This window comes from Notolepis coatsorum (genome assembly GCF_963971535.1).
Source record: "Notolepis coatsorum genome assembly, chromosome: 3".
NCBI lineage: Eukaryota > Metazoa > Chordata > Actinopteri > Aulopiformes > Paralepididae > Notolepis > Notolepis coatsorum.
In genome coordinates this window covers 59,536,537-59,548,596 of record NC_140167.1, presented here as the reverse complement: position 1 = coordinate 59,548,596, position 12,060 = coordinate 59,536,537, and the positions used below count along the sequence as shown (strand labels likewise).

At 42.0% G+C, this 12,060-nt stretch overlaps 1 protein-coding gene across 1 annotated transcript in view; it reads right to left on the bottom strand.

Moving 5' to 3' along the window:
- The window catches only part of hmcn1 (hemicentin 1), a gene marked incomplete at its 5' end in the record, with an annotated part of 337,372 nt that overhangs the window by 65,285 nt on the left and 260,027 nt on the right, over window positions 1-12,060 (bottom strand). The window contains 11 exons of the mRNA XM_084311219.1: window positions 244-393; window positions 2,091-2,222; window positions 3,296-3,377; window positions 3,858-4,060; window positions 4,537-4,650; window positions 5,309-5,470; window positions 6,333-6,429; window positions 8,067-8,254; window positions 9,218-9,331; window positions 9,854-10,051; window positions 11,048-11,198. Coding sequence (XP_084167345.1) covers window positions 244-393; window positions 2,091-2,222; window positions 3,296-3,377; window positions 3,858-4,060; window positions 4,537-4,650; window positions 5,309-5,470; window positions 6,333-6,429; window positions 8,067-8,254; window positions 9,218-9,331; window positions 9,854-10,051; window positions 11,048-11,198 — 1,591 coding nt within the window. The remainder of the gene's footprint in view (window positions 1-243; window positions 394-2,090; window positions 2,223-3,295; window positions 3,378-3,857; window positions 4,061-4,536; window positions 4,651-5,308; window positions 5,471-6,332; window positions 6,430-8,066; window positions 8,255-9,217; window positions 9,332-9,853; window positions 10,052-11,047; window positions 11,199-12,060) is intronic.

Sequence of the window (12,060 nt, the reverse complement as noted above, 5' to 3'; positions counted from 1 at the left end):
GGTGTTTCCCCCATATGTGTACTCTACTATGGATGGTCATCACCCAATATGCATAAAAAATTATGCAAATTTTCAATCAAAACAATACTATTCACGTGTGACAGGCAGCCAGACGGTTTGTGCTGCACTGAAATAATAATAGAAAATTATTATAATAATAATGACGCATAACTGAGTTGCATGCTCCTCAAAGTTCCACCCATTCGTATGCTGAAGTGAGGCATTTAAATTCTAGTCCGTTACCTTGAATGGTGAGATGGTAGCTCTTGCGTGCCTTGCCCTCTACGTTGGAGGCCAGGCAGGTGTAGGTGCCGCTGTCCGCGAGCTGTGAGCGCGCTATTTGGAGCTTACTGCCGCCAGACAGGATATGCATCTCCAGGGACTCCGAATTCTCTAGAAGAGACGACCAAAAGGGTTGACGATGAAGATGTATTGAATGTATTGTTACGTTTACTTTAATGTCAATTTATAGTACGTGAGGCAAATAAAATTAGGCTTTTCGCATATCCCTCCTGGATACACATACAGCTCACGTATGCATTTCATCAGAGAATTCAAGAGTGTAGGGTTGACCACGTGCAGTGACTGGTTGCTATTTTACGTAGATTTTCAATAAATCTACAGTATATGCTTTTTTGAGTTGTTTTGACAAGAACTGTAGCCTTTCTGTACTGCAACTCATGCATTGTACCTCTATTGCAACTCTATTGATTGTAAATTTGATTGAGAATCTGAATATAAAACAGAAAAAGGCATACATATCATAATTGTGTCTTTCATATTTGAAGTCACTGATAAATTACTGACATAGAATGGACACAATTGCAGTAAATTATGTTATTCAACATGAATTCACATCACATTATTAATCACATCATCACATCAATAATTATTTTCTCTTTGTTTGTTTGTTTTGTAGCAGTTTTGTTGTTGCCGCCATCTTTAGCGTGACAGATTTCCCCATTCAAAACTACTGCAGTGCTCTGTCTCCTCTGCAGACTGTCTCTGGTTTCATCTCCAAAATGCACGTATGCTAGTGTTCTTATGAGAAACCTGTTAAAGATATGACTAATCTTATCACATTCACCACATAGAATGGAAGGACCGCAATGGAAAGTCTTTATTGTACTATCCTTGAATACTAGATGTGATGTCTTGGTCTGATTATTTATTGTCAAATAAACTAAACTAGAATCATTGGCCTGCATTATAAAACAATATGACCCGTCTCGTGTTTGTATGAGCCTTGTCCGTCTGGAGAATCCAATAAAAACTTAAATCACATATTAATACATTATTGTCTGTTTAAATGATCTGTAGAACTAGCAAATGTATTCTCACCCTCATAACATTATCCTGTGTATGGGCATGTCCTCTGTTAATAGAGGCCTTGTATCATAGTAACTATTGTTCTGTACATGGCAATTGAATTGACAACGGTTGCTATGTGCAAAACAATAGTCACTATGTATAGATAATGATATATGATAAACAACAAAAACTCGGTGGAGTTGTATACCTGTATATGACATCACAGATGATAATGACCAGCAGTAGGCAATTTAATCAAACAAAAGGGGTGGCAGGTGAGGATGGCAGTCAGGTAATTTTTTTACTCCTAAATCCACTGTTAACTTGATATGTTGTGTCTGTCTACATCTGTTTTAAAATGTTCTTCAATGAAGAACATCCTTTTGTTGGGCAGGGCTAATAACGTGTGTCTGCGCCTGGTTTCTATCAAAGTTGAACTTGTGGGAACTGATGGCTACATCACTGTCCATTTGGATCGATTTGAGGATATGTAATGTTAGCAACAAACGATTACATTCCAATTTCACCTTTTTATTATTCCAAATAAACCATGTGAGGCCACTGCCTTAGACCATTTGGTTATCAAACCTTTTCATGCATGCCAAGGACCCCTAAATGTATACGTAATATGCCAGGGACCCTTTTTGATAGGATCTTGTCCCAGGGACCCCCAAATGTGTAGTTAGATAGATTTATTCCAGAATTCCATAACTGCCTATACTGTAGGTGGGGAGATAACCCCACTTTGAGAACCACCGCCTTAGACGGTGCAGGCTTACCTATGGTGCGTCCATTCTTCAGCCAGGTGAGGCTGGGAGGAGGGATTCCTGTGGCATCACAGGCCAAGGTGACTGGATTACTAATGGTTTCAACCACCTTCTCCTCTGCTGGCCCATCTATACTGGGAGGGACTGAGAGGGGAACGAGAGAGAATGAGAGGGAGAGAGAGAGCGAGAGCGAGAGAGAGAGATAGAGAGAGAGAGAGGGAGAGAGAGAGAGAGAGAGAGAGAGAGAGAGAGAGAGAGAGAGAGAGAGAGAGAGAGAGAGAGAGAGAGAGAGGGAGAGAGAGACAGAGAGAGGGACAAAGAGAGAGAGAGAGAGAGAAAGAGAGAGAGAGAGAGAGAGAGAGAGATAGAGAGAGAGAGAGAGAGAGAGAGAGAGAGAGAGAGAGAGAGAGAGAGAGAGAGTTAAAAATAGTTTGAGAAAATAAGTGGTTTGGAATGCTCTCTGAATTAAAAACCACAGAATGATGTATGTATCTGAATAACAGAGTAATGTGTGAGAAAGCATAATGTAGCAGATATACTGTATACAGTACACACTTTATATTTTTTGGTAAGGAGATTTGCACATCAATCTGTTAAAATTTTTTTTTTTGCAAAATGGGTATATTCTGTTTGGTTTTACACAATATGTCCATCGGTGTGTTGTGTGTGTGTAGGGGCAGGTATATATAAGATTTTTTCTTCTTCCTGTTCCTTTCGGCCATGGTATTTTTGGTGAATTATATGAATGTACTGTTGGACTGTGGTAATTCCATGTACGAATAAATAAATAAATGAAAAAATGAAATGAAAAATACCTCATTGCACCTCATTGCACCTCACCACCACAAGGTGGCACCACAAGCTAAGCTATACCTCACCATTTCTACACTGTACTGTATATTTCTGTAACTCAGTTACCTTCTCTACTCTGCATTGTATATACTGTACATATACTGTATATATGTATATTGAACATTTTTGTTTAGTTTACACTTGTTTACGTACTTGACTTTCTATTTTATACTTATAGTATACTTATTTTATACTATCTTTTTATTTTATCTAGCACACTCTCAGGAGCAAAACAGAAAGAAGCATTTCATGCAAAAGTATTCTGTATTTCTGTATGACAACTAATAAAGAAACTAAACTAAACTAAACTAAACTAAACTACAGACAGACAGTGAACAGATACAGACAGATATAGACTTCCTTACCATATATGTTAAGGTGGAAATTCTTGTCCACCTGTCCAGCAACATTGGTGGCTTTGCAAACATACTGGCCAGTGTCAGACACCTGGGGGAGGGAGGAATAGTCACGGTCAATGTTGTAAAGTTGTATAATATGTACAGTGATACAGGTGTAAAGACAGTATGGTGGTAGTCATACTGGCCAGCAGCGTAACTAGTAAGAGTAGGATATGTACAGATATAGATATAGTATCTAGTACAGATATGTAAAAGGACTAAATACAGATCGATATATATATGGTGAGAATAAATATATATATACGGTATATACAGCATTATTGTACATGCTATCATACCGAGTTATGAGTTATATGCAGGTTTATAAGTAAGTATATAGAAGGAATGTATGCAGGACAGGTATATTCAGACAAATATGGATATATGTATATATGCGGTAAATGTAAAAATATAATATATCCATCCAATATATCCATCCATCATCTATTCAATCCCATCTATCTACCCATCTAATCCAATCATCCATCTATCCATCCATCATCTATCCATCCATCCACCCATCCCTCACCTCTGCCCCTTTGATCTCCAGCATCTGACCCTGAGTCAGGATGCGGAGGTTGGCCGACTCGGTCACCGCCCTGCCGTTCTTGTACCAGGTGATGGTGGGAGGCGGCACGGCGTTGGACTCGCACTCCAGAGTCACAGAGTTCCCTACGCGCACGCTCACCACCACGGGCGAGACCCCACTGCTGTCCCTGATGCTGGGAGGCACTGGGGTGGAGGAGGGAAGGAGGGTGGAGGAGGGAAAACAGGAAATGGATGAGAAATAGAGCAAGGAGTAAAAAAAATCGTTTTGAAACAGGAAGCTGACAAATTAATAGCACAGTTCACTAACAGTCAATGCACAAATGAATGGGAGCGGATACGGACCACTAGCCTAGCTTAGCACAAATTAATGGAAGTGGATACGGACCAATAGCCTAGCTTAAAACTCTGGGAGAGGTGTTTTTGGCCAACAGCTATGCTAGCTGGTCTGTATCGGCTTCCAATCATTTGTGCTAAGCTAGACAAGCTTTGCAACCGGATAGCATTACTGAACGCACAGAGAGGAAATTGGTATCTATCTTCTTGTCTGACACTGGAGAAGACGGTAAGCGCATTTCACATAATGTTGGTGTGTTCCTTTAAATTACAGTAGAGTAGAGATGTACAGTAGGGAGTCCAGTACACTGTTTTGGGATACTGACCGAACACAGTGAGGTGGATGAGCTTGCGGGCCTCTCCTGCAGGGTTCATGGCCACACAGCTGTACTTCCCCCCATCAGACATCTTCGCCCTCAGGATCTGCAGCGTCCGACTACCTATAGGCACAAGTGGAGTCTGAGTAGCTGTAACCGATGCTCATTGGCTACTGGCAGTCACTCTGCACTCGTCCTTAGCCTCCGATTAGCCTCGAGGTGTGAACCGTCAGCACCACGTGACCATGACGGATGTATACCGCAGTCTTATCCGGTCTGCGACCTGAAAGGATCCCGTTCGGATAGTGGGGGCCATTTCAACATAGAACTGAGTTTTACACCAAGGGGCAATTACTACATACAGTAGTTCCAACCTCATTACACAGAATCAGGGAATTCTGCCGTTACTTCGCTAAACAACATAAGAAAAAAAGGATATCTAGCACACTTACTGTAGGTGAGGAATAGAAATATACATTGGTAAAAGTACATACAAAACAAAGATGTTTCGGTTGAGGTGCCGTCGTCAGGATTACCAACGTCATTACATAGGTTGGTTCAAATGCATTGGTGTGTTGTGGATGGACATCCCCCCTCTTACTTTCTCTAAACTTTGATGATCTGTATCATGGATCTTTGTTATTTTAAGAGTTAGCTTCTTCTCCCATTGAGAAAAGAATAAATAAATAAAAAGTATTTTATTTATTTATTTCTATATATTCTTTCTACCAAAATGGATGTCCATCTCGTTGTGGAGCACGGCAGAGACGTGGCACGGCACCTGGCATGATGAGGGCGTTGCTGTTGGCCAGGACAGGGCTCCTGTCTTTGAGCCAGCTGAGGGTGGGAGGGGGGAAGCCTGTCGCCTCACAGGTCAGAGAAACAAAGTTGTTCACTACCACCGTCACGTTCTCAGGGCTCAGTCCTACTATGGTGGGCGGCACTGGAGGGAGGAAGAGAAAATACATGTTAAATACAGTGTAGAGACACAAAACAAGAGGGCCAATGACTATACACATGAAACAACTGAAGTAGGTACACACAAATAACTTCTGTACCTTGAGTGTTATGATTACTGGTGAATATTGTTCCATGGTCTGAAAACGGTTGAGTTACGTGATTGTACCCATTTCAGTAAAAATCTAATTGCATTATTGATTTGCAATTAGAATTGATCAAATGCCTTATTGATTATATCATTTTTCATATCACTGAGTGTTTAATCTTTGTCAATTGTACAATACATATGGATTTGCTGCAGGCCAAGGCAAAACTGTGTGTTAAAAATATTCTGACCACTTGGAGGTGCGCTTGATTTACTCGCCAGGCACTGGACAATGGAAACTTGACTTGCTAATGAGAGAAAATATTTTACATGAGTCAAATGTGTTTATAATAAAATGTTTGTATAATTGCATATTTCCTACCTACTATCCTTGACCATATCTTTATATTTTATAATCTTAATCTGCCATACATCTGTGATATAATGTAATTTCCCAACAGGGACATTAAAGTTTCATCTCATCCATCCATCCATCCATCCATCCATCCATCCATCCATCCATCCATCCATCCATCATCCATCCATCCATCCATCCATCCATCCATCCATCCATCCATCCATCCATCCATCCATCCATCCATCCATCCATCCATCCATCCATCCATCCATCCATCCATCCGTCCATACAAATAGAACGAAGCAAGCCACTTCTGGATGGTGATTTATTCAGTGGTTTTATTCTGGTTTTGTTTCGGCTGTGAGGACTCACCGTTGGCATTGGGGTTGAAGGATTACTCACCGTGGACATTGAGGTTGAAGGATTTCTCTGCACTGCCGGCCACATTATCAGCCACGCACACATAACGGCCTGTGTCTGACACCTGGGCGTTCAACACCTGAGACACAGATGGGACAAAATGAGCTTAGGTAAATACTAAGACACAGCAAGGTGTATGTTAGGTAAATATTTAGACAGATCATCTAAATCTATATTTATCGGTGGTGACTGTTTACCTTTTTTTTTGAACAAATGTTTTTTATTTTCTCTTTTTTTACATGAAACAAGACAAACAATACTGTAACAGTAATAATCAACAATAACTCACAGGACAATAACAGAAATAATAATAACAATAATGACAGTCCGGTAAATAATAAATACAATACCATGGACACTCGCTCGCTCCCCCCCCCCCCCCCCTCAGGACCCCAACGTGGGCTATACATCCACTACTTCATTCAACACCAGAAAACTCCAAATTTATATGCGTTCCTTTATCTTATCCACTACAGCTACCCAGACTGCGATGCTGGCTTCATTAACACCTAAAATCCGCGCAGTAGATATCTCTAGATAAATCACATCGAGATAGGTGAGAATCCATACCTTCGGGCACATTTTATCCGGTTGAATCCAGCGTGACGCTATCAACTTTTTGGCAGCTGTAAGACCCGCCAAAATGAGTCTCTTTACATGTACAGAGGTTGATAACTGAGAAACATCATTCAACAACAGTACAGAAGGCAGTGTCGGTATGGTCAGAGATAAAATCTCTGATAATTGAGTGGTAACATTTTCCCAAAAGGTCTCAACAGGAGGGCATTCCCAATACATATGCTTATATGTACCAATAGCACCGTTTGAACACAAGGAGCATCGAGAGTCAGGTCTGAGACCCATTAGGTTCAATCGTCTAGGGGTCAGGTAAGTCCTATGAACAAAGTTAAGATTAATCTGTTGGTGATCTGGGTTGCATGATGATAGCCGATCATTTTCCAAGACTGCATCCCAATCAAAATCTACCTCCAGCTCTGGGATATCCTTCCTCCAAACCGTGTCTAGGGGAAGGACCTTATATGAGGACGTAAGTAAGTGGCGATAAAAGTCAGAGACGAAGCCTCTCGACGTCTCCTTGTCATAAAAAAATTTGTGAAACCTGTGGTGCTCAAGTGGAGCATCCCATGGGACGCCGTGAGCCTTCAGAGCTGCTCTTATTTGTAAATAGAAGAAAAAGGAGGAACTGGGGAGGTCAAATTTGTTGGATATATCTTGAAAACAGCGGAGACCAGAGTCATCGAAGATATCCCCCAATGTGTGTATGCCTTTCTTTTCCCAACCAGGGTATCTGATAGGTTGTTGTCCAATAAGGAGTAAATTGTTATTAAATAGGGGAGAATGCATGTGCCATTTATGGTGGTTAGTACACGTTTTCTGTGTGTCACGCCAAATCCGGATCACATGTGTAATAAGAGGGCCAAATCTTAAGTTGCATTGCTTAATTGATATGTTGGTGTACACTATATCCTGCAGTCTATGTGGGGCTACTATCTTCTCCTCCAATGGTCTCCAGGATACCGCTGCTTGAGAATCAATCCAGGTGATCAGTGGTCTTAAAGAGAACGCTTGAAAGTAATATTTGAAGTCTGGAAAGGCTAAACCCCCGTCGGTTTTATTTCTCTGTGCAGTGGATCTTTTTAATCGTGGGCGTTTGTTGTTCCAAATGAATTTATATGCAGCAGAGTGACTGTTTACCTGTAGTGTGCGCCCATTGGACAGCAGTCTGTGAGGGCCGCCAGAGCTGATTGGCTGACTGTCCTTCAGCCAGGTGATCTTGGGGGCGGGGTTTCCATCAACGTGACACTCCAATTGAGCGGTTTTATTGACGAGAACTGTCACCTCGTCAGGCAGGTCACTGTCTGTTCCCCGGATAGATGGTGGCACTGGGGGAGGACAGGACACAGAAAGATAAGGACAGGACACACAGTCATAAGGACAGATACACAGAAAGACAAGGACAGGACACAGTCATATGGACACAGATACACAGAAAGATAAGGACAGGACACACAGTCATACGGACAGATACACAGAAAGACAAGGACAGGACACACAGTCATACGGACAGATACACAGAAAGATAAGGACAGGACACACAGTCATATGGACAGATACACAGAAAGATAAGGACAGGACACACAGTCATACGGACAGATACACAGAAAGACAAGGACAGGACACACAGTCATACGGACAGATACACAGAAAGATAAGGACAGGACACACAGTCATAAGGACAGATACACAGAAAGACAAGGACAGGACACACAGTCATATGGACAGATACACAGAAAGACAAGGACAGGACACACAGTCATACGGACAGATACACAGAAAGATAAGGACAGGACACACAGTCATACGGACAGATACACAGAAAGATAAGGACAGGACACACAGTCATACGGACAGATAGACAGAAAGATAAGGACAGGACACACAGTCATACGGACAGATACACAGAAAGATAAGGACAGGACACACAGTCATACGGACAGATACACAGAAAGATAAGGACAGGACACAGTCATACACAGATACACAGAAAGATAAGGACAGGACACATAGTCATACACATATATACACACACAAAGCACACACACAAAACAAACGAAGAAACATAGACACACATATCACACACACACACACATCCAGATATACAAGCTTACATGAACAAAAATAAAAACACACGGTATTATCTACTTATCTCCAAGACCATTTCAGCCCATTAGGCTGAATCATCAGTGCACAACTGCACACACATGTTAATGTACATGTGTGTGTACTAATACAACTTAGTTGAAGTGCAATATAGTTGTACTGTAGTGAAGCAGGCGTGTACTCACAGAGCACCCTGACGTCGTACTGAATGGAGTCCTCTCCGGCCTCGTTCACCGCCACACATGTGTATCTGCCTGAGTCGTCAGCCTGAGCCCTGGGGATCTGCAGCACACGCCCACCTGAGACACAATACACAGTGTAGCGTTAGGTCTCTCTCTCTCTCTCTCACGCCCACCTGAGACACAATACACAGTGTAGCGTTAGGTCTCTCTCTCTCTCTCTCACGCCCACCTGAGACACAATACACAGTGTAGCGTTAGGTCTCTCTCTCTCTCTCTCACGCCCACCTGAGACACAATACACAGTGTAGCATTAGGTCTCTCTCTCTCTCTCTCACGCCCACCTGAGACACAATACACAGTGTAGCGTTAGGTCTCTCTCTCTCTCTCTCACGCCCACCTGAGACACAATACACAGTGTAGCATTAGGTCTCTCTCTCTCTCTCTCACGCCCACCTGAGACACAATACACAGTGTAGCATTAGGTCTCTCTCTCTCTCTCTCTCTCTCACGCCCACCTGAGACACAATACACAGTGTAGCGTTAGGTCTCTCTCTCTCTCTCTCTCTCTCTCTCTCTCTCTCTCTCTCTCTCTCTCTCTCTCTCTCTCTCTCTCTCTCCTCCTCCATCTCTCTTCCTCACCAGGCAGGACGAGGACCTTGTCGTTGGAGGCCAGTGGTCTTCCGTCCTTGTACCAGGTGAGTGTGGGCGGGGGGACGGCGTTGGTCTCACAGTAGAGGGAGAAGGGGTTGTTGAGGATCACATCTTTCACATCCCCCCTGCTTCCTGGCCTAGAGGTGGTATCGCCCACTCCTCCTGGTCTGCTGAAACTAGGGGGCACTGAAGGGAGAGAAAGGAGAGGGGTGGTATCAGCGGAGAGCAAGGGGCTAAATGGCTGGCATTGTCACACACTTGGTTGTTTGGGTGTAAAGGAGCAGTGCAGCCTCTAGAGGCCGCTAGCGGGGCTTTTATACTCTTAAGTCTTGTTTTGCAAAGGTTTAGTTTGAACAGGTGCACTAGTGCTTTGGAAGTGCTTGGAAAGTGCTTGGAAGTGTGTGGAGTTGCTGTGTGTGTCTTGATGGTGAATCAACAGGTTGCAACTTGGTCAACTTTTTGACTGAGGAAGTGATCAAGCAAATGCGCAGATTGCACATACGTACACATACATGTATGTGTGTTCGCATTCACGCAAGCACACACAAACTTAAAGGAGCGTGCGAACATTATGGGAAATGCGCTTGACGTCTCCTCCAGACTCAGACAAGAAGATAGATACCAATTTCCTCTCTGTGCGTTCGGTAGAAAGCTATCCGGCTGCCAGCTAGCCTAGCTTAGCACAAATTAATGGATGAATCTGGAGATTGGTCTTCTTGTCGGACTCTGGAGAAGACGGTAAGCTAATTTCCCATAATGTTGGCATGTTCCTTTAACACACCAACAAATCAAAAGGATGCAGTGATTATAGATAATAATATACAGCATTTGGTTTGTTATCCAAACACCTTATTGTACCATTAGTGCATGGATTTATAGCAGTGGAGGCTCCTGTGTCAATTCAAGTATTACCACCAACATACCTGTAGTTGGGAAAAGAGTCACTTTCGTATAAAGCCACAAGGGGGCAGTCTCTAGCTTTATTAGACAGGAAGGTGATTTGAAAAATGACACAATCCCTAATAATCAGAGAAAGAAAACATTCAACAGGCTTGCAGGCCTGGAATTGTAGGATCCCCATCACAATTTGAGCGTCATGCAGTCACAACAAGCATTTCTGAAACCATGAAACCAATTATAAAAGTCCCATTTAACACATTATTATCAATCAACCTGGTTCACCTTGTATATTTACATCAAAGTCCTTCTCGTCCTCTCCAGCGATGTTAGTGGCCACGCAGGTGTAGCGTCCTGTGTCCGAGATCTGGGCGTGTTTTATCTGGACGATACGACCGTTGGCTGTGATGGACACATGGTCGTCCGCCCGCAATATCTACAGAGAGGCAGCAGATGGTTCATGGGAAAGTGTGTCGATTAGGCCTGAGATATTCATATCCATCTATTAAGAAATATTTAAACATTTGCTCTATCAACGCAAATTACAATTTATGTTTACAATTTGAATTGATTGAATCTTGAATTAAGATAAGATAAAAAAAATAAGATAAGATGGGATATGATAAGACAGGATAAGATACGATAGGATAAGAAAGGATAAGATAAGATAGGATATGATAATACAAGAAATTATCAAATAAGATAGGAGATAGGATAAGATAAGATAAGGAAAGATAAGAAAAGATAAGGTAAGAAAGGATACAATAAGATAAGAAAGGATAAGATATGATAAGGTAAGATAAGAAAGGATAATATAATATAAGATAAGATAACATAAGAAAGGATAAGATAAGATAAGATACAACTTAATTATCCCTGATGAGGAAATTGAGTAGTTGTCAACAGATTATATAGATAAAATAATAATAATAGTAATACAATAAGAAGTAAAACAGGAATGCCTATACCATTATACACACTAGGGATGCACTGATCAGTCCTGATACCGATACTGAGCTTTGATACTGGGCTTTGAGTATCGGCTGATACCGAGTACCGATATGATCCATTACTTTTGATGAACAGTATAGTATCAAACTTTCCTTTGATTTCTGGCATGTTACACAGGTTTCTTGGTATTGGATTTTAGTATCGGGGGAAGTTCTCCGATACCAATATTCTATTTTAACCTGGTATCGGACCGATATAGGATACCAGTATCTGTGTCTCCCTAATACACACATTATACCTACAGGAGAGATCTAGAGATACTGTATAAGCAGGGTTATATAAGCAGG